This window comes from Urocitellus parryii, chromosome 12, assembly GCF_045843805.1.
Source record: "Urocitellus parryii isolate mUroPar1 chromosome 12, mUroPar1.hap1, whole genome shotgun sequence".
Lineage (NCBI taxonomy): Eukaryota > Metazoa > Chordata > Mammalia > Rodentia > Sciuridae > Urocitellus > Urocitellus parryii.
The window spans coordinates 61,709,464-61,733,453 of record NC_135542.1 but is presented as its reverse complement, the minus strand read 5'-3'; the positions used below and the strand labels follow the sequence as shown (position 1 = coordinate 61,733,453).

The window sequence follows — 23,990 nt, the reverse complement described above, 5'->3', positions numbered from 1 at the left end:
AGTTTCTTTTGTTGTTGTTGTTGCACTGATTTCTTATACTAGTGCCATAATTGTAATGATTATCATTTTATAATTATTGATTCTAAGGAAATATTTAGCAATATCTAGAGGCATTTTATATTGTCCTAATTGGGAAGGTGCTGCAGGAATCTAGTGAGTAAAGAAAGGACAAGAATGTTGCTAATATCCACCAGCACACAGGATAGTCTCCCATAATAAAGAAGTATCTGCTCCAGAAGGTGATGCCAAGGCAGAGAACCCTGCTTTATAGTGTTCTCATATATGATAAAGTTGGTTCTTTAATGATACTTCAGTATTTTCTTTGCCAATTTTGTCTTTCTATATTTCCAAATTAACTTTATAAATTTCGTGGGGTGGGGCAGGGCAGAGCAAATGCCTCCAAATGTAATTGAAACAATCAATTTGGAAAGAATACTTTTCTAAATATTTAATATGTCAACAATTAATGACCCAGTATCTTTTCCTTTAATCTTCTTTCTCTGTTATGCATTATAGAATTGGTCATTAATTTCCCAAAGGTTAAAAAAATGTTTTTGAAAAAAACAGCTGTTTTAAACTTAGTTTCATCAAGAAAAGATCTAATTTTGCTGCTTGCTTAATTGGATGCTTTTTGTTATTTTAAGAAAAGATCTTTCTTGTTACAGGATTGTTACATTATTTTTAAACTACTAGCAGGTTGGGGGTATAGCTCAGTAGTAGTGTTTGCCTAGCATGTGTGAGGACCTGGATTTGATACCCAGAATCAAGAGGAAAAAAGTAAAACTACAAGCATTCACTTATATTTGCAACAAATTGTTTTTGTTTCTATTTGCAATGTGTAGTTTCCATTTCTATTTTTACTTACTTTTTTTACTTGAATTTGCTTTTTTTCCCCCAAACAATCTTAAACTTATTCTTTGCTGATTTTATGTCACTTAAAAAACAAACCAACAGTGATTCTACTGTTTTTTCAAGGACGTTCTGCCACCCTCAATTCTGGATAAAAATATTGACCCATTTGCCAAATGTTTATGCTTTCTGCTCATTTTCCTGGTTATTGAGGCTTTGCTCTGTTAGCTACTTTATCTGAAAGCATCCCCAGTCAGTCCTGCTGCTCTAAGAAGATGTTTGCTCTTTTCATACTGAAGGTTATCAGTCTCAGAAACTATCCAGGCAGGCTTTTATGGTTTTGATCTGGTAGGTTGAGCCAGATGTTAACGCTGTTTCTGAATTCCATTTTTCTATATAAAAATTTATAGAAACTTCTTCCAGGTTTTAACATGTAATTCTGGATACAGTTTTTTCCCCTTCTATGGGGGAAAATAGGGGTAGTAGTAACACTCCCACCACCTCTATCATCTTACCAGAATTCTTACTCTTATGCTGGAACTGCCACTATTTACAGAAAAATCACAGGGCAGTTTTTCCTTAAAAAGCTCTGGCAGACTTCTGGTCTATTTCTCAACTTCTAGTCTATCTAAATACATGAGCAAACATTTCCTCTGAGGAAAAGGCCATACCTTAATCAAGTTTCTCATCTGTGTACCAATATCCAAGCCTGTAACATTTGGCTTTGCTCTTTATTTTTACCCAGCTTTGATCCTGTGTCCTCCTGTTTTGTTTTGTTTTTATATAAATGTGTTTCATCTCCACTCTTGCTTTCTTGCTATTTTACAATCAACTGTATGTCTCCAAATGCTCTGTCTTCTGTTCTGAAATAATATGCTTCTTTCATTCACTCAGGAACATTTGTTGAATGCCTGTATGTGTGAGGCTCAGGGCTAGGTGCTGAGAATGGACCAGTAAGACATAGCCCCCAGAGTTTCTATTCCCTTGAAAGAGCAGAAAAAATAAATTCATAGTATTGTGTTGTAAGTATAACATTGTATTGTAGAAATATAGAAATTGAAGTGCAGACAAAGTGCTATGGGAACTTTAAAGTCTGAGTTGCCACTTTTTCCTGGGAAGGTTGGGAGAGGCATTAGCAAAAAAGCAAAACCTCAGCCCTCTTCATTATTTATGTCAAAGCTTTTCTTTCCCTCTCGAAGAACAATGCTAGAGCAGTCTTCAGAGTAGGGTATGCAAAATGATCTGTTGAAACACAGGACTAAACTAGACCCCCTATTTATATATATTTTTAAAAGAAGAAAAAATTAAGCTTCCTTATATGTAATATTATACATACATACAGGTTTTATATTTTTAATTCAAAAATTATGTATATGTTTATATATGATTTTTTAAACACTGATGATCATCAACATCTTTTAATGAGTCACCAATTAGGCATAAAATAATTTCCAAATTTTATCTTGAACTCTTTCCCAAGTGCTACTTGTAAGCATATTTACAACTTCATTCAAGTATACTTTTAACACCTGTGACATTCCATAAACTTATTTTGCCCTCCTGCATTCCCAGTGGTGGTCATTGTATCACCCATTCAGTCACCCAAGTACAAAGCTCAGACAATTTTTTCCTGCTGCTCCATCCCTTACCAAAACCAGTTAATAAGTTCAGGGGGCAGGGGCTAATTATGAGATATTTATCCCCTCTATTATATCTTCTTAGACCCTACGGCAGCCCTCATCATCTCACAAACACTGTTGATAGCTTGCAAACTTCTCTTCCTTGGCTTTCAGTGCAGCTCATGTTAGCTAGAATGTAAAGATGCTAATAATTCCCTGTTTATCTCCTAAGTGAAGCTTTTTAAACAAAAGTCCAGATGCTACTATGCACAAACTCTTCATGGATGGGCCATAGTTTGTGACTAAAATGAAAAGTTAATTTTGGCTGCCATTGCATATGCATGTTTTGTCAGAATGAGCATTGAGCTAAATGGATCATGTCGTTTGTATAAAGACTATAACTGGCTGAAAGTTAAAGAGCCTTTTCTTACTAGAACACACAGTAACTTTGTCTTATAAATGAATGTATCATGAGGAGTGACCTAGGTACTCAAAAAGACAAAAAAAACTAATTCATTCAATAACTGCTTCTTTTTTGATACCAGGGATTGAACCCAGGGAGCGCTGTTAACCATTAAACTACATCCCCAGCCCTTTTTTTTTTAATTCTTTATTTATTTATTTTTAGTCATACATGATAGCCGAATGAATTTTGACATATAATACATACATGGAATGTACATACATCAATCATATTGTCCCAGCCCTTTTTTTATATTTTATTTAAAGACAGTCTCACTGAGTTGCTTAGGGCCTTGCTAAGTTGCTGAGGTTGGCTTTGAACTCAGCCCTGAGAGGATTACAGGTGTGTGCTACTATGCCTGATAAACTGAATGCTTTTTAAAACTAAATAAAGCTGGGCATGGTGGCACATGCCTGTAATCCCAGCTACTAGAGAGACTGAGGCAGGAGGATTGCAAATTCCGGACTACCCTGGACAACTTAGTGAGACTCTGTCTCAAATAAAAAGGCTGGGGAGTATAGCTCAGCACCACAGACACATACACACACACACAAAAAAAACAACAACAACAAAAAAAAAAAAACCAGACATCTATGTCAATCATTATTATTGCTGACTTATTCTGAATTGATTTGCATCATTTAATCTTTTCAAGGATGTGGCCAAAAATTCTAATATTTAAATTGTGCCTCTACCACAGATGCATTTACAACCACTGCCCTCATATCCTGCCACTCTTCTTCCACTCCACACACCAAATCCCTGTATTCTAGCCATACTGTACAACACGCTGTCTCTTAACTATGTCTTCCAAGCTTCATCGCAAATCATTGTACACATTACTACTTTGCCTTAGAATGCCCTCTATCTTATTCTACTTATTAAACTTCTCTTCAGCTTTTGAGACTTATTCTAAGCATCACCTTATCTCTAATGCTTTTTCTAATCCCACTGCTCAAGGCAGGATAAGGCATCTGCCTCCTTATTCTCTTGTAGCATCTTATGCATTAATATTAATATACTTACCAAATTGCATCTTAGTGGTCCACATTCAAAGCTCTGGACTCCCTTGGGATCAGGGACTGTGTTTTTTTTTCATCTTTGTATCTGTAGTACCTAATGCAGTACTTGACATACAGCCAAAACTCGATGCATTTTATTTGAGTGAATGAATTCAGATATCCAGACCCTTGTCTTCTGCCCAAAGCAGCAGTCAGTACTTTGGGAGGAGAGGGCAGAAACATACGAAAATAGGGCAAGATACAATAATGGCATCAACAGTCACAACTGAAGCTAATTAATGCTTTTATCAGGCCCTATTCTAAACCATATAAAAATTCTCATTTATTTCTCACAGCAGCCTTCTTACCTTCATTTTACAGATGAGATAACTGAGTTACAAAGAGACTAAGCAATTTGCATAATATCACACAAGTAGAAAGCAGAAGAGCTGGCTCCAGAACCTTTGTACTAGACAGGAAAGGAACTAAAGTGCTCCTGGTGCCAGAGGACTGGATAAAACAGCTAAAGTGCCTGTTATTTTGTTCATTTTCCTCCCCACCCAGTGCACAACCTGCAGTGATGGGGAAACAGGAGCTCAACTACCAGATTGACATTAAATCTGGAAATACTAAATACCAGAATATACATGAGTTATATCAGTCCTATGTTTGATAGGCTTGCAGATCCTTCCACATTTCCATGAAGTAAGCCTACCCAAACAGGATTACCTCTGAATTGCAAATCCTAACAAGCTCTTATGGGACCTCAAGAATTGTGATCCTCTGAGTTTAGCATTTTGCCAAAGATATGTGCCATTAATGACATAGTTATTCTTAAAGTTCCTTTAGCCAAACTGTGATTTAATCAAATAACAATGATTTGAGGAGTGTGAAAAATTAGTTATTCTTCCTGAAAAATCTATTGATTTTTATTAAACTTGAACTTGGTCTCCCCATTTCCGAGGACATTATAAAATTTAAGTCTTTCATAGAAGAATTTGATACTTACAAACTCTCTTGATACTTTCTGAACTTGTTATCTTTCTTAGTATGGAAATCTGAGCCTTGATTCTTTAGTTATGATGACTGAGTACAGTGTATATGCCCACAATTAATGTGGGAAAAAAGAAACAACTTGCTTTTTTCCTTCTTTATCCTTGAAACAATTTCATTATATCTTCTAGGAATTTATCTCACTAATATCTTGAAAACAGAAGAAGGCAACCCTGAGGTCCTAAAAAGACATGGAAAAGAACTTATAAACTTTAGCAAAAGAAGGAAAGTAGCAGAAATAACAGGAGAGATCCAGCAGTACCAAAATCAGCCTTACTGTTTACGAGTAGAATCAGATATCAAAGTAAGTTGAATTATGAGGATATATAATTCTTATTAAATTTATAAAATGCCTGATAAAATAGCCAAGTTTATTTTGTAGAGGAGAAATAGGGAAATAAAAGCTAAAAAAAATTCACATTTTCTTAAGTCATATTCCTAAATTATATTCATGAATTTCAAACTTAATTTAATATATTGAATATTAATTTTTTTGCATTCATTTTAGAGATTCTTTGAAAACTTGAATCCAATGGGAAATAGCATGGAGAAAGAATTTACTGATTATCTCTTCAACAAATCCCTAGAGATAGAACCACGGAACCCTAAGCCTCTTCCAAGATTTGTAAGCATTCATCTATCTACATTTCTTTTATATCTATGAACTTTTTGCAGTTGTCATCTACATCTAGTGATGTCATCACTACCATATGTTATGTAGATTAGTTTACCATAAAATTATTCAGAGGTGAAATGGACATGTGATAGTGAAAAGTAATGAAATCCTTACTAAATATACCCAGGAATATTCCCCTTGGTTCCAAATAAATGGATGTTAATATTAATTTGAATAAATTCTGATATGATAAATTATGAAATTGAGCATATATGTAAGTTTTTTTCTTATTCTTGGATTTAACCAAAAACAATGTTATTTATTTTAAGTGCCAGAAATTTAATGAATTTATACTAATTCACTTATAAGAAAGATATTTACTTGGGACTTTAAAAAAAGTAACAATTAGAACTTTTAACCATGAGTCATTAGCACATAGAAATATCAGGTTTCGCTAAAGACACCTTCCAGTAGTTAAACTGTTTTGTATTACTATCGGTGACTAGCCAAGTTTATGTACATTATCATCACCTCACTGATCTGAATATGTTCTCCTAATAATAAGAAAGTCAAGAATCAGGAAATAAACATAAGTGATTTCTAAGTGATCAAGATAAATCTCATAGTGTTTATGAACTAAAGCATATGCAGTTACTCATAGGCAAATTTGTCAAGCCCTAAAATAGTTTTTAATAAAATGAATTAAAAACAGCAAATTGGAAATATATATCTAGACTGCTTCACTGAGGCACAGTGATATCACTAAGAAATGATCACTCTGCAAGCAAAATGCCTTAAAATTAACATATACACAGATAAAAACTCAAGTAACTTAATGCATTTATAAATAGCCCAAATTGTTTTAATGTCATCACTGTATTATAGCATAGTAAGGTACTATAGTTCATGATGGTGATCCTCACTTTTTCAGCAAGATTCAATTTGTTCAAAAGAGTTTGTTTTAAAAGCCAGGAAAAAGGAAAAGCTGGGTGTGGTGGTGCATACCTGTAATCCCAGCAACTCAGGAGGTTAAGACAGGAGGATTGCAAGTTTGAGGCCAGCCTAAGTAACTCAGCAAGACCTTGTCTCAAAATTAAAAAAAAAAAAAAATTCAATGGGGGGGAGTGGAGATAGATGTAGCTCAGTGGTAAGCACACCTGGGTTCAATCTCTAGTACTCTCCCCACCGCAAAGTAACCATGAAAATATACAATATATTTTTGAAAAATTTGTAACAAATATTCTGGTATTTATAGCACTAACTCAGTTAAAGAAACTCATTTCCTAACAATTTAGTTAACCAAAGTTTCAGCAAAATGAAATAATGCTTTAACTTGGATTCTTTGATTTGAATCATTATGTAATTTCCGTAATGGTGATTTATGGCTTTCAAAGCTATTTCATTGAATTTTACCAGGTACAAAAATTTTTCTTTCTACCACAGTGTTTTAAGTATTGTTTCTTTTCATATGTCTACAGCCAAAAAAATACAGCTACCCCCTAAAATCTCCTGGTGTTCGTCCATCAAACCCAAGACCAGGTACCATGAGGCATCCCACACCTCTACAGCAGGAGCCAAGAAAAATCAGTTATAGTAGGATCCCTGAAAGTGAAACAGAAAGTACAGCATCTGCACCAAATTCTCCAAGAACACCACTAACACCTCCTCCTGCTTCTGGTGCTTCCAGTACCACAGATGTTTGCAGCGTGTTTGATTCTGAACATTCGAGCCCTTTTCATTCAAGTAGGTGCTAAAATTATAAGTGTTTTAAAGCAATTGTTAATATTATGATGCTAGTTGTAAAAAAGAATCTGTGATTTTGTGTGTATGTGTGTGTGTTTGTGTGTGTGAACTTGTATACAAGTCATATACTGTTTCAAAAGATAATTAGTATAAAAATAAACAAATTCTAAACTCCAGTAACTTAAATTTTTTTTTAAACCCTGCTGAAATAGTCGTCTTTAAATTTATTATACTTTACTATAAAGCCTAGTGGTAAAATTGGTAAACTTTATTTGAGCATTCCAAATGCATCTCTTTTATCAAGAGGAAACAAAATTCGCTTCAAAAATCTGTAAGGAATGTTAGTACCTACAAAATTATTATAGTTGAGTATTATTCAAAGTATACCATTCCCTCTCCAGATTTTGCAGTAGCTTCGAATTTTGCAGTGTATCAAATTTAAAGTCCTACCTACCCTTTCCTTTCCTTACCCTATTGATGGTTCCCTGATGGTATGCTGTGCCTGCTGGTATGCTACCTGTGCTTTTTGGCACAGCTATACAAACCTCAACAGCTTATTTGTAGACCAGCCTTGTCCAACAGAAACATGAGAGCATGTGTAACTTGAATAAGTGAAACTAATTTTAACCATAAATTTAATCCAGTGTATCAAAAATATTGTCATTCCAATATGAAATAAATATAAAAATTTATTACTAAGACATTTTACATTCCTCTCCACTCCACCCCCTAATCTTTAAAATTCAGTAATATTTAAACTTAGAATACATCTCTGTTTGGACAAGCCACAATCAGATGTTCATTAATCACTCAGTTCTAGCCCTTAGATGAGGCTATCTTTTTAATCTAGATTGCCACTAATTTTCTCCTTTAAAGAACACATCATCTTTTTTTATTTGTTCATTATTAAATCAAAACTTGAATCCAGTCACTTCCAACCCACTCTTGACTACTTCCACAAGCTCTTTGATCTAATACCGGGGGCAGCATGACATTATTATGGAGGCAGAAGTCAAGAAGTACTGACCCTGATTTGTCACTCCAGTCTGCTAGTAAGCTTTCTGATTTTAGATAAAATACTTTCTTTCTCTGCACCTTTAAGGGCAAAACTGGATTTTTTTATGGTTTCTTCAGCTCAGAGAATCTAACTAAAAAATCAACTTTAAGTAATCCTTTGGAGGTATGTTATTTTTGAGATTTGATCCAGAATGCTATTTGTTTTTTTCCTGTGGTGTACTTGCATTTGTAACTACCCAGCAGTCTGTCTTGTCTTTGTACCATCAAAAGTGTATTTGTCTTGAGAATACTGTGCCTTGACTTTATTGGACAACTGAGGATCATGGGGTCATGTTATATACATAGGAAGCTATCAGGTATATATTTTTTATAAGTTCTAATAGACCCTAGGTTTAAAAAAAAATCCCATTTATTCTCATCAACTCAACATATCCCTGAATTAAGTAATAAAATGAAACCAGCACTTTCAGTATACTTGATCAAAAATTATTGTTTGTTGGACTCATCAGCTATTTGCAGAATATTTTTTTTCCTAGAGCAAACAGCTTTAAGTCCATATTTTAAGGATCCCCAAACTAATGAATTATTGAAGCCATATGAAAGCCATCAACTGCAAATTCTACTTCTCTTAGTTTAAGTCACTAAAAATGGAAGAGGTGGCGGGGGGCGGTGGGAAGAGATAGGCACATTAAATTGCTCTGCTAGATTAAATCATTAGTCAGAGAAGAAGTCATTCCAGAATGCAATGCTCTGGATCAGTGCTTTGTTGTATGTGGCAGTGGAACAATGTTGACTTAAACAGCTAAACAAGTAGAGAAAACATTGTTCCAGGAATTAGACTTTGTAACCTTAGCTTTGAGGGTTTTCTCAATTTCTCTATGATAAAGAAAACCCCTCTTACTACTCTCTTTGCTCTTAGTAAAAATTGAAAATAAGTGATTTTGATATCAAATAACCCAACATAATATGAAACTGGTCATGTGCTCTGTTTATCCCTTAGTTAAAACTTATCAGTAGCTTATGTGGAATAAAGGTACTCACCTGGTTTTGACTCAACTTCTGCTAAGAGATCTACTGCTGTGGGGATCATCAGAGTCTCAACTTGCTACCCACTGTATTGCCACTAGACAGCATCTTCCTTCTTTTTTCCCTTGGCCTCGAAGGAAGGAGCTACATGCCTGCAGTCTTATGTCATCTGAACACATTCCACTCAATACAAAGTAGCAGAAAGTCCCATTGCTAAAGTTTTCAAAAGTCAGAAGGCAAAGTTTGACTAGAATTTGTTATGTTAATACTACTACTTTTTTTTCCTCTTAAAGATTTTTCTCCAAATAATCTACTTTTAAGCTATAATTGATTCTTTCTGCAGTATTTTGCATATCTTACTCCTTGCTAAGCACTTTCACGTCTTCTCTAGGAAAGCTTACAGTCATACTGAAAAATGACTTCAGAATGGGCAAAAATGGTCATTGAAAGCTTTGTGGTAAAGGCAGACAGGGAAGGGAACTGGTAACCTATTTTGTGCTGCCACAGCTATTCTTGACACCTGGAGCCCTACGCCACACCTTGCCCTGACCAAGTCCACCTTTGAGGTGATTCTGACAGTGGCTGGGAAAAGAAGAAAAACCACTCACATACTGCTTTGTTTCTGCTGCAAAGGGGAGAATGGTAAAATACCCTTGGTATCTTCCTGCTTAAAGACTGCCTGGTACTGAAAGGGATCCAGAGGTCTGACCTGGTCTGTGTGCTGGAGATGAACTTTATTACCATCCCTTAGTAGGGGAAGCTTCGACAAGAAAAAGATCTATTGAAAACATTCCAAGCTGGAATGCAAGACTCTTCTTCACGAAAGATGGTTGTAGGTGATGAGTTTTTAACCTCAAACACATTTGCAATTACCAGGCTTTGATGAATTTAAGAAGTTAGCCATCATTTATACCATGCTTTTTCAAGAATGATTCCTTTATAAATTGGGGAGTATCTTCAACAGTGGTTTCAACCTGACTATACAATATAGTCCCTTGGGGAGCTAAAAAAAATACCTAGGCTCAACCCATGCTAGATTGGCATTTTGGTCAACTGGGCATCAGTATTTTTTTAAAACTTCCCATTGGATTCTAATGTGCGGCCAAGATTGAATACTTAAAAAATTAATTTGTATTTAAAAAATTTAATAATACTACTTTTTAAAAATTAATTAGATTTAATTTCTAAGTCATCATCAACAAATTTGTTCAGTATACGGCCAGTAAGAATGTCTAGAATATATTTCTTAATTATAGCATGTAAAATTTGAAAAGAATTTTTAAGAGCGTTTTCCAGGCAGTGAAACCAAGCAGTTAAAGTTAGAAATCAGATAAGTGCTCCAAATTTACCAAAAGTGTGAAACTATGCTTGTGCTATATATAAATATGATCAAAGACAAGTTTACATCTATATACATGTTACGTGCATATATATAATTATTGTTTCAAAAACACTGCAGTTTGTAGCAGTCATGAGCTTTGTATTTTTTTTAATATACCTATATTGTACTTAGTTGTACTACCATGTTCTTGAAGCTTATCTCCAGGAAGTATATTTTTCTTTTTCAAGAAAAGAATTATAAGTAGGTAAACACTGGAACTGGATATCCCCTCAGTCCCTATTTTGTCATAGGTGCATAACTGTGAAGAAAGTCATTGATAAAACAAGTGTTTCTTATAATTTCAGAGCAAAAATATTTATTTATTTATTTATTTTTGCAGTGCTGGAGATTGGGCCCAGGGGCCTTGCACATGCTAGGCAAGTGCTCTACACTGAGTTATAATTAATCTTCTGAAAGAGAACTTATTAAAATAAGCTGGGTTGCTATACTTAGTCCCAAATAAATATAAGTACATATGGAAAAGAAATAATGGGACAGAGTATTTAAATCTGGGGCTTCCTGGGAAATAAAACCACAATTTCTAGGTAAGCAACCAGGAGTCATCCAGTTGGCTGAACCTGGAATGTAAAATTGGCCTCCTTCTGAACAAATAAGCTTGAATAAACAGTGGGGAACTACTTGAGTCATTGCATATTATGCAAAAATAAAAAAGAAAGGAAAATCTGAGTTTAAAAAAAAACATTTCAGTCTAGTTTTACAAGAATTGTTTAAGGGTCTTGGATATTATCTAGTCCATGTGTTGGTAATACAAAGCATAATAACAAAAACTTTTCTGGTGAAGAACCATTACAAGTCATCTAAGCTTTCTGTCTCAATTTTCCTACTTTAATGATTTTGGAGCTCTGACTTTTGCTTTTCAATTCTTGTTGAAATTATTGTTGAAATTAGACATTCTAAATTTATCAGGGAGTTTCCTATATAAAATGTATCCAAACACCAAAGGTTTATTGAACTTTTAAAAAAGTGTTTATGAAAACAGAACAACAACAACAACAAAAAAAAAAGAACAAAAAAGACTCTTCTCAAGCTTGTTTTAATATCCAAAGCTGTAGAGATTCTGTAAGGAGAATATATGCCCTAAGAACAGTTTTTAGAGGCCTGTAATAAGTAAGAAGCTCCCTTTTCTTTTTTAATTTACATAAATAAGTTTGTTACTTATTACTTGTTTCACAAATTTGAATTTCCAAACTAATCTTTAGTAAAGGACATATTTTCTAAGTCCAGCTAAATTCTTCACTTGAATAGGGTTTATACATTTTAAAAAGTCTTGGTAGTTTAGTTCTCTCATTAATGTTTCTCATTTAATTATTATGACATCAAGTAGTAAGTCTAAAAGGAATATTCAAAATTCTCAATAAATTAATTCAATTTGCCTATTTTTCCTTTCAAAAGTAAATATGAATGAGCTTTTACTAAAACTGTTACAGCATTCTTTGAAATTAGTATGACAAGAATAACATTTTCATCATGAATAAATTTTTACAGATGAACTGAATATATTAATGGAAGAAAAAAAAATCTACCTTTTCTTGTTTCCTTTCACAGGCAGCGATACCGTCTTTATCCAAGTTACACTGCCCCATGGCCCAAGTTAGTATATTTGGCTTAAGACTCATAATTCTCGCTTTGGCTTTAAAAATCAAAACAAGTCTCATCTTCCTGCTAACACTCTCCTTGGGTCTGGCAGCACTGGTACCTGCTTGCACTGTCTTGGAAGTGAGGCCTTCACTTGTGCTATCCTTTGATCATAAATGATTTACTTAAGTTTATATACTTTTCATGCTTTTTGTAAAACTACTATTTTCTTTTAGAAGAATATATTAAATAAGTGGCTTCCATATTTAACAATTCCTCTTTTCCAACTATAGAATTCTAAATATATTTTAATGCTCAGCTTTGGGAAAAAAAAAAGCAAGAGCATGCATGCGCATATGGGAATGCTGGCAGCTACATGTAGTGTCTCGATTATAAAATACACTTAGCCTGGTGACAGTATACCCTGTAGGCAAATAACTGCTTTTGATTTTAGAAGAAATATTATCTTATATTGTAACTATTTAAATTATAAGGCCTAAATATTCACAGGTAAAATAAATTTCCATTGTAGCTATTTGGTTTAATTTTAAAGCAAATTAACAGTTCACTGAATTCCAATATTGTAATTAGTTTAAGCTAACAGGTTAATATTTTTTGCCCTTTCATATAATTTCAAAATGTATACAATAAGACATTAATTATAATCTAAATTAACTCTTATAAAGTAGGTGATCAAATGTTGATCATGTGAATAATACCGGTACATAAAGTATTCTTTAAGTTCTATAATTGACAAAATAAAAGCTTTAGTACTTGAAGGAATAAAAAGAACCTGCCAAGTATAGTTTATCTTTTTAATAGTGTTTATAAACTAGCTAACAAAACACTAAGTGTTGTCTTTCAAAGGGTAATTACTTATGATGACACTATGCCCTGTCACCATATATGTCTTTAAGATAGGTTCCAATTAGAAGCTCTACTTACCTCTTTTGTGCCATTTCACCAACTTATTCTTAAATTGGGTTCACTAGATTTCATGTAAGTCCTGTTTGTATTATCAGATCTGCCCTAGTTATCCTGAGTAGTTCCATCACAGTTAAAATTTTTTGGATTATATATGATGAGCCTGATTTTGTTCACACACTAAGGAGAGCCTATACTCAAGCAAAATGAGAGGGATCCTCCCCAGATTTTTTCCTATGCAACCTGTAAAAGAACCTGGGGAGAGACATTTGGGGAAAATGGTTAAGATCAGAAACTCTTTTTCTGGGGACTACCCAGTAAGGGGAGAAAATTTTTATACTAAAAAGGTAAAAAAAAAAAAAAAATGAGCCCATCACACAGTTGACAAAATTACCATTTCAAAGGTTTTCAAATTACCATCCCAACAGAAATCTGAGAATCGGACCCTATTAAATATTCTAATAATAAATTAAGAGTGGGAATGTTATTTTGTTCAAGAAGCAAAATAACCAGGTTTTTTTTCTAAAATACTGCTAAGAAATTTCTGCATGCTTTTGTTATAGCAGTCTGCTTTAGTAAATGTAATACTATTGAGTATTGGTTTATGAAGCTGCTTTTGATACTTCTACACATTTATTTTAATAAATATAAGCAGTTTCCAGCTAAGCCTATTTCAAGAACAAGTGAAATAAAGTTCCCATAAATTTTCTTTAAAATGTAACATCCTACAGGATCTGCTTCAGTATCATCTATAAGTTTAACCAAGGGCACTGATGAAGTGCCCATCCCCCCTCCTGTTCCTCCACGAAGAAGACCAGAATCTGCCCCAGCGGAATCTTCGCCATCTAAGGTAAAGTAGAAAATCTTGTTATCCAGACATTGGAATCGTTAATTACATTATAGACCACTGGTTATGTCTAGTTTATTTCTCACTCAGATAGGTTAACATTTCAGAGTGTTTGGGCTTACTAGCCAAAGATTAACTATGGATTCAGCATATGAAATGTTTATTGCTTTACTTCTAAAGATAGGTATTTGGTATGTTTGAAAAACCCTTATAAACCTAAAATTATGAGTATTATCAAGGAAAAAAACCAAGTTTTAGTTTATAAAGAAAGAGTAATTTAATCTGAAGCAGTTCTTTAAAAATACACATACATGGGGGGGGGGGAGAGAAGGAAGGAGGCCTGAGTTTTGTGTAAAGAAACATAAGTGAGATTATCTTATTAGCATATGCCCAAAATCACTTATCTGAGCCTTTTGTTATGCTTCTAAATGGGGGTTTCATGAAAATTCTGGATGGGAAGAGACCCAAAGGCTGTCCAGAGAGTAGAGCACCTGGATTAGTTAAGACACTGTGCAGAATTTCATGAAATCTTAATATAGCAAAAGTTAAACCTGAAAAATAAATGAGTAATTTATGCTAAATCAGAAATTATGATACATTGCATGATAGGCAAATACTATGCATGCTAGGCAAGTAGTAGCAAACAAAATTTTGAGAAAAAATTCAGGTAAAAACATCAGCAAAATTAATTTTTTTTCCTATTAATTGATAGAACATCTCATTTAAACATGGCAAAATTGCCTGTTCCTCATATAGTATTCTGCCAATAGCATGTTTGAAAGCCCCAACTTATAATTTTTGTGGTACTACATAAATTATTAATAAAAGTGTTTTATTCTTTTTTCATAGATTATGTCTAAGCACTTGGACAGTCCCCCAGCCATTCCTCCTAGGCAACCCACATCAAAAGCCTATTCACCTCGATATTCAATATCAGACCGGACCTCTGTGTCAGACCCTCCAGAAAGCCCTCCTTTATTACCGCCACGAGAACCTGTGAGGACACCTGATGTTTTCTCAAGCTCACCACTACATCTTCAGCCTCCCCCTTTGGGCAAAAAGAGTGACCATGGCAATGCCTTCTTCCCAAACAGCCCTTCTCCTTTTACACCACCACCTCCTCCTCAAACCCCTTCTCCTCATGGCACAAGAAGGCATCTGCCATCACCACCATTGACACAAGATGTGGACCTCCATTCCATTGCTGGGCCACCTGTTCCTCCACGACAAAGCACTTCTCAACATATCCCTAAACTCCCTCCAAAAACTTATAAAAGGGAGCATACACACCCATCCATGCACAGAGATGGACCACCACTGTTGGAGAATGCCCATTCTTCCTGAGTTTCTCTATACTGGGATGTACAGTTTCTTAGCCCCAAATCCATTGCTGGCAATGGATGCACTGAAGGTGCCAGCACTGAGGAGTTAAAATGAGAACTCCAAACACTAATGACTCTACTTCAAGATGCAGTATAAGACAATTTTAACCTAGACATAATTATAAAACGAAATGGTATTCCAGTTTAGAATATGGAAGGACCGAATGAGAGAAATTGGACAATTGATTGCACCTGAAAATTGATTGAAGGGACTTTTCCCAGCATGAGTCCTCACTTTGTGAAGTGATCTTTATCATTAAAGGGATGGAAAAAACAGCCTAGTGTCCAGCAGGCCCACAAGATGACAGTTTTTGTAATTCAAAATGTTATGCACTTTTAAAAAAAAATCTTAAACAGGGATCTTACTATCCTCCTTTGTTTTCCTTTGCTTTACTATTCTACTTTAGAATATTTTCTTAGAAATCATTCAAAGGACTGTGAGGAAAGGCTGTGGTACCTGACCTTGTTGAAATCAAGGCCCAGCACTGTACCACAGTCCTGTTTACAGATTATTACAGTGAAATGAATGGGTACCGAGGCTTCACCAAAGAGGTACTTTTTTGTTGTTGTTGTTGTTTTAAGAATAATTATTCCAATTTTAAGAACATTCCCCACCTCCCCTCGACATACACACATACACACACACACACACACACACAAAATGTGGTGGTGTTGCCTTGAAACGAGAAGTTTTGTCATTAACATGACAGAAGAACTTTTTAAAAAATGTAACTGTCAAAAATACTATTTACAGTTAGGAGACTATTAATCTATGCTAGATTGTCATTCCCCCACCCTTCCCCCACAAAAGTTTACTGGTAATCCATTTCCTGGCTCGTGGCTGTCCCTCTAATCATAACTGTGGAAAAGCAGGCACTCGATGTGAAATGGAGCACTTGCTGGGCATCACTGACACCATTCATGTTTTACTAATAGTCAAGTAATCAGCATACCTAGAATTACCTTGCATTGCCTAAATCGTGTGTATATAGTGAATGTTATATAATATACCTGGCAGGTCTGTTTTAATTTAATTGAATAAAGATACAAATACTTTGTTTGGCTGGCATATATTAAATTATTATATGGAGAAAATGGTCGATTCTTATTTCTTTCAGTTGAAACACACATGAACACTAAGCATAAAAGCAAGTATTGTGGTACGTCTTGGTTTCTAGTTCTGGATATATGTATTGATCTTAAAGAATGACCTAAAGTTGCAGTTTGGCATGTAGGAAAATATTTCGTTAGAATAGAATGAATATCTTTTAAGCAGAACTTTGGTAGGTTTTTAAATTTCCTAAACCACATGTATACAGTTTGTTAAGGTTTATATTGAACATTCTGGCTTGCTTGAGGTCTTCTGCTTTGTCTGAACTATTCATAATAGAACATCTACCTGCACCATTACTATGGATTATTCATTAAGCATATGTACTGCTCTTCTGAGTCCAATACTTGACTGAAATGCATGCAACTGTTTGAAGAGAAAAAGTTTTTATTTATTAATCTCCACTATAAGGTCTATGAGATGTGCAGTATTCCATCCTTAGAGTCATCGGTTCATCAGTATCTGCATGTGTCCTCTGAATAATGAAGCAGCATTTCAGCAGTTCTGTTAACCACACCATTAGACATTTTTAAGAAATGCTACACCCCAGTGGAAATCTACTTTAATAATTTCCTGGATATTAGAGCATTAAACATATGTCATGATAGTACAGTATATAGTCCCTTAAGACCAGAAAGTATATTAATTGCATCACCATTAAGCAGTCCATCCAGTCATGTCCTTTCTTATTTATTTGAAAGGGTTGAATCTTTTGGGTTAATATCTGTACCATTTCCATTATGGTAGCCATTTTTCTCTTTGCAGAATGTTCCCTCTTTTAAATATCTTAAAAATTAACTTCATATTCCCTCTTGGATGCAAAGTGTCCATAAAACCATTAATTCAACAAATCTTTACCTAAGCCTACTTACTAGTGCTGCTATAATTAATTGTGATACACATTCCAGAATCTATGAGTTTTTTATTGGGCCAGCCTAATTGTCCTTAGGATTTCCATTTTTGTGGCTTATTGGTCACTTCTCTTTTTAGTCATCCTATCTATATTCCAAATGAGAACCAGAGAAAAGTCACAGTAGAACCCATTCATATCTCCCTGGCCAGTGTGTTAACCTCCAATAACATGAATGGCCCCTTTTTGACCTGCCCGATGCTACAAAAAGAAAAAACTCAGATTTGAAGTTCTAATCTATTTCTCCCCAAAGGAGACCACTTCACTGTGCAACAGTTTTATATGCATTGTGGATAGAGGATATTTTTATTCTGAAATGTAACATTTGAGTAAAAATATTTTCTGCAGTGGTAACTGATTAGAAAAATTCCAACTGGATGCCCTTAGGTGTACATGAGAAAACTGTATCCTTACCACCTTACGTGAAACATTAACTAGCTGACAAATTTATCCTTAATAGTAATTAAAACATACTTAATCAGGGACAAGAAGTGGCGGAAGAAGATAAATGCATCACAAAATTCTACTTTTAAAAATGCAAGACATTACAAGGCAGTCAATGCAGCATGACATTTTGTTAACCATGTTCCAAAATGTGGAAAATTTCTTTTAGAAGTAGAAATATTCCTAAGTATTATTTGGGGAATCACAAAATGAAGGGAATAGATCAAGATTGAATTTACTTAGTAGGCTCATAACCAGTATAATAGGAAGGGAAGCTTCTCACATCTAAGCACAGGAATGAATTAGAAGTATATCTTTCTAAATTTATTGAAAGGTTATTTATTCTTCCCAGTTCTCAAAATGTACTTTTAAGACTATAAATGATCAGGAAATATACAAACACTGAAGTTTGTTTGACTTAAGTTTGCTTAATTAAAGATTGTCAGGCATCAAATAATGTGTTTAGTAGGTTACTGTTCTCTTAACTCAAGGATATTTTAATGGATCTGAGTTGATAAAAGAGCAAGCCACCTAACAATCAAATAAACAGTCAAGTACTATTTCAGTTGAGAGTTATATTACGGTTCTGAATTCTTCCTTAATGTTGTTTTCTTCATAAGCCAAAATTACCTTATACAAACCAAAAATTAATTGGTATTATGAACGTGATCTTGTCATAATTCTCAAGTCTAGCTTCAATATTTTATTTCATAGTTTTTGAATATGACAATTTAAATTGCTTTTTTAACACTCAGCAAAACAAAGGGCGGGGGGAGTTGTCCTGATTAATTACTGCTGTACATATTGAAAACCTTTTTTTTCTTCAGATTCAGAAACAATTTAACAGTTAATTTCTTGGTATTCTGCTGCTGTGGATAGGTTTACTTACTGTTTTCAACTATATTGTGTGACTGTTGTGCAAGTGTGTAGGTCCTGTTGTATTGCACATTAATCTTTACCAGTAAAAACACATCACAAGGTTCATATCAGTTTGGCTGAGAGAATTAAGCAGTAATATTATTTATAAGGGAAAATGATGACTTTATTTGACATTTTTTCTCTTGAAACATCTCATTACTAACTTTTTAAAAATCATTTCCTAATCCTTTATACATGAGCCAGTGAAATATGCTGAGCTCTAGTTAAGAAGCATGAAGTCTACATAACAGATCTAAACAACAAAAGCACTTGTAACTTCTTTTGTAAATTTCATGCCTTATTTCCCATTTTTGACACCGTAAAGTGCATTTTTTTGTCAACTGTGAGCAAATTTCCCTTTTGCCTTTAATGAAAATAGTGCATTAAGTAGCCAATTGCTGCAAAATTGTAAAGCAAGTTAGCTAAAGGTGGGTCACGTTGGATTACCACTCAAAGAGTCAAGATGCGAAAGAGATGGAAGTTACATGTGGTGTGGCTTAGAGCGCACCTATGCCAGATGCATGCCACTTTCAGTAGCTGCCAAATGTGCCTTTAATTAAGAACATCTCTAATTTTTTTCTTCAGATCAAGTCAGCATTTGGGGGGTGGGATTAGGGCAGGGGTCTTTGGGGTACAAATATCTGGTGAAACAACCAGAGAATTTGTTTGTCAAAGTGACATGTATAATTTTAGTTGAGATGTGTCTGTGTATATATATGTGTATTTACCTTTGTTTAGTAGCACGGTTATTTGCTAAAATAATTGTCAAAAATGCTCTGTCAGTCTTACTACAATGTAAGAACAAAGTGTGGTCTATATATCTAATATGGCCTTTGTACCTAACTATGTTCGTAGGTAATCTTTGTACTCTTGTGTGCAGCAGTATTTGGTTTGCGTTTAAAGTGAAAATAATGGCTGTTATTTTTCTGGCATTACTAAGATAAACCGAAAAATAATAAAGAAAAATGCCTTACATAGCCCACAAGCGTATTGTTTTTGCACATATTTATTTTAGAGGAAAGAATGTTTAAAGTTATTAGCAATGGTCATTTAGCTTATTATACTTTCCACATAGATATATTTTGTATTTTATCATGTTGGGGACACCTTTAGGTTCCATGTTTCATTCTGTGTCAAATCCTACGATATAGAGAGTGGGAGGGCTTTGGGATGAAAATTAGTAAAGTGACCTTGGTATACCTAGGTGAAGTTTCATAGGGCTAAGGCAATTGTACTCCTAAAAGAAGTTTAAAACCAGCACAATTCCCTGACAGGCAGCTTTAACTGGGATCTGCTGGAATGAGGCAGCTTGACTTCTCAGAATTCTTTTCTAGGTTTGGCATGAAAAGATAGGATTTAAGGTTTTAACTAAAAAATTGTGCAAATATGAGATCATTCAAGGTGGACTACATAATGTAAAAAAAGTAATGAATTCTTAGAGATCCAGACTACTTATTTAAAAATTGGGATAAGTGTTCCCTGGTGAAATGTTCATGTGGCAGTTAGTATTTGAGATCATTTGACTTGATGTTGATTCCTGGTATTTGGATGGCTGCTTTTTCAAGAATACTTAAAATTAATTGATTCCCCCTCCCCATTTAAAGGTACAAAATCATTTATTTTAACAGATTCATTTGTTAAAATAAATTGAAATTCAGGCATGTACTAAATATATTCTAGGTAATCAACATAATAGCCATAGGCAAATGTTAACATTGATATTAGTCAAACTAGATTCTGAATTTGCTCCTGAAATGTTACTTTTGAGCTTTAATCAGGTGATTTTCTTTTTTACTTATTTTAGTCATGTTAACCTATCACAGATTAAGGGCACCCAAGTTTCAAGAAAAGCCAGCACCACAGCTGAGCCTGTCTTTTTGCAGATTTCATAAGAGTTCAATTCCAAAAAAAATTCCATTTATGGCCATTCTAACATTTTATTGGTTTTTTTCTTAATTTTTTATAGTTGTAGATAGACAGCATGCCTTTATTTTAATTGTTTATTTTTATGTGGTACTAAGGATAGAACCCATGCCTCATATGTGCTACGTAAGTGTTCTGGCACTGAGCTACAGCCCCAGCCCCCGGTTCTAACATTTTAGCTTGATACTTACTGAGGGCAAAAAAAATGATAGACTATTTAGAAGCTAGTTTCTCTAATAACTCAATAAAGGTAAGAATCGATGTGGGAGAGTAAGCCGGTAACATTGAAATCCTACCTTCTGACACTTGTTTCCATTACTTACTATATGAGTGACTTTGAAGACCTTATTTAATCTATTTTTTGTCAATAGGGTGGGTGGGGGATTTGGTAAAGTGCTTGCCTGGCATGATTAAAGCCCTGCGTTTGATCCTCAGCACCAAAAAAAGGGGATGGGTGGGCTGGGGAAGGTGATAGACTTATTTAGGACTTTTATGAGGTAACTTGTAAACACAATGCTTTTCACATAGCAGGTGCTTAATAAATAGTAACTAAAGTTATGAGAGACTTTTAAAAGTTTGTCTGCTTTTAAATAACTTTTAAAAGGTTGATGGTTTATCCTAAAGTGTCTATGCTTTGACTCTTTATAGCTTCCTTTGCTGTTTATCTTCATTTAAATGGGTTTTGAATGACCTTAATAAGTATTTGATAAGGGATCATGTAACTATTTAATAGTCAACAAACATTTATTGTTCCAGGTACAGTTCAGATGTTAAGAATACAGCCATGAACAAAAATCCATTTCACCATAGGATTTATAATCTAATGAGAAGATACAGATAATAAGCATAATAAATAGGTTATATTACATATTAGAATGTTATAACTGCTATCAACAACAAGAAGGAGGAGGAATAAGGTGACTGGGATTGTGGGAGACAAGGAAGGTGAAATTTAAATGGGATGGTCAGAGTCTGCCTCACAGAGGACATGACATATAAATAAAGACTTGAAGGAGGTAAAGGAATGAATATCTGAGAGAAGAATATACACAAAGATCAGCCAGTTCAAGAGGCCAGAGGCAGAAGCATACTTGATGTATCTTGAGAATCAGTGAGGCTGCTTTTGTCAGGAGAGAAATGACTATGGATGGTCTAGAAGAAGTTGCCATCAGAGGTTTAAGCAGGTCCCAGTCACTTAAAGCTTTAAAAGCCCTTATCATGACTTCGACTTCTGTTTAGAGAAACAAGAGACCTTATGGGGTTTGAGCAGAGGAGTGATGTGATTTGATTTATACTCTGGATGTTGTGTTGAGAATAATTAGAGATTAAAAGCAAGAATAGGGAGTTCAGCTCAACAGAACATGATTTGGAACGGTGTGACAGCAGTGGAGGTGGTAAGAAGAGGTCAGAGTTATATTTGGAAAACAGCCAGTTTGCTGCTAGACTGATTGTGGGGTAAAAAAAACTGTCAAGGATAACTGCAAGGTTTTTGGCCAGAACAACTGGAAGGATAAAGTTATTATTAACTGAGGTGAAAAAGATATGGTTAAGCAAAAAGGATTGGATACATTAAGTTCAATGAATAGATCAGAAATCTTAAGTCAAGAAGGCACTTAGAGATGTTACCATGGAGCTTGGAAAGGAGGTCTAGGCTAAAGATAAAACTGGCAGTGACTTTAATAAAGACCATATTTTAAAGCAAGCAGATTGGATAAGATCACAAAGCAAGAGAGAATAAACTGGCAAAGGAAGAGCACTAAGCAAAAGTGAGCCCTGGGGGTACTCTCTTGCATCAAAAGGGGAAGAGGAAGCAGCACCACAGAATGAAGATGAAAACCAAGAGTATGTTGTATCTTTAGGGCCTAATAAAGAAATTATTTCAGAAGGGAAAAGTGATCAAATGCTACTTGCTAAGGAAAGTAAGATGACTGAGGATGGACAGTGTTTATCCATGTGGAAGTTGTCAGTGATCTTGACATAAGGAGTTGGCCCAATGACCTGGGCAAAAGCCTGGGCCTAGAAAGTTTAATAGCACAGGAGCACAACTGAAGTAGCTGCTGCTTTCAAGTTTTACAATAAAGAAAAGCAGTGAACTGGAGTGAAGCTAGAATAGTCCAGAGAAAACAGGTTTGTATGCAAATGGGCTTGCCCCAGGTAGAGAGGAAAACGTGATAGTGAGGCTAGGAAATGGAAACAACTCAAAAGCACAGATGGTATCCTCCAACAGTGCTTTACAGTTGATCCTAGAGGACTCTTCAGGTGCATAGGTTTATGTACATGAGAAAGAAACACAACACATTGTTTTCCTGCTAGAATTAAGAGTATTTAATATTACTGTGTCTGAAGGGAATGAAGGCAAGATGATAAAAATATCTCTATTTTACAGATAAGAACAAGTTTAGATGACTTAAGGATTATGCACTAAGCTCTATAGAAAAAAAGTTATGTGATTTGAGGATTAAAATATTAACTATTTTAGCCCGGCATGGTGGCACCCGCCTGTAATCCCAGCCACTTGGGAGGCTGAGGCAGGAGGATCTCAAATTCAAAGCCACCTCAGCAACTGCGAGGCGCTAAGCAACTTGATGAGACCCTGTCTCTAAATAAAATACAAAACATAGGTCTGGGGATGTGGCTCAGTGGTGGAGTGCCCCTGAGTTCGGTCCCCACTACCCCACCCCCCAAAATTGACTATTTTGAACATCTAACAACTTCTCAAAAAGTTATTTTTAGCATTATCTAAATTCATATCTTTTCTATATTTTCAAAACACAAGTGTAGTATCATGACACATTAATTTCTATTTTTCCCCCTTAAAACATATAGGTCTCCATCAGTTTTCTCTACCTAATTTTAACCCGTCTCTTTTTTGTTTTAATTTTTTAATATTTATTTATTTATTTAATTTTTTTTTAGTTTTCGGCGGACACAACATCTTTGTTTGTATGGGGTGCTGAAGATCGAACCCAGGCAGCACATATTCCAGGCGAGCGCTAGCTTGAGCCACATCCCCAGCCCACCCCTGTCTCTTTTGCTATCTCATCCTTCCTTTTCTCTCAGTCCCTCCCCACCATGTGACTTGCTGGCCTATATGCCATAAATATCAAGATGCTTAGTGGCCAAGAGTGCTGCATTCACATCTTTAAATCATCTTTCAGGATATAAGA

The 23,990-nt window shown here is 34.8% G+C and overlaps 1 protein-coding gene across 4 annotated transcripts in view; it reads left to right on the top strand.

Moving 5' to 3' along the window:
- Nucleotides 1-19,832, top strand: part of Sos1 (SOS Ras/Rac guanine nucleotide exchange factor 1) — a 118,024-nt gene extending 98,192 nt beyond the window's left edge. For all 4 annotated transcript variants that reach the window (XM_026410122.2, XM_026410121.2, XM_026410119.2 and 1 more), the window contains 6 exons: nucleotides 5,117-5,289; nucleotides 5,494-5,610; nucleotides 7,080-7,344; nucleotides 12,335-12,379; nucleotides 14,020-14,138; nucleotides 14,985-19,832. In XM_026410122.2, coding sequence (XP_026265907.1) covers nucleotides 5,117-5,289; nucleotides 5,494-5,610; nucleotides 7,080-7,344; nucleotides 12,335-12,379; nucleotides 14,020-14,138; nucleotides 14,985-15,479 — 1,214 coding nt within the window. In that variant the 3' untranslated portion in view covers nucleotides 15,480-19,832. The remainder of the gene's footprint in view (nucleotides 1-5,116; nucleotides 5,290-5,493; nucleotides 5,611-7,079; nucleotides 7,345-12,334; nucleotides 12,380-14,019; nucleotides 14,139-14,984) is intronic.
- The last annotated feature ends 4,158 nt before the right edge of the window (nucleotides 19,833-23,990 follow it).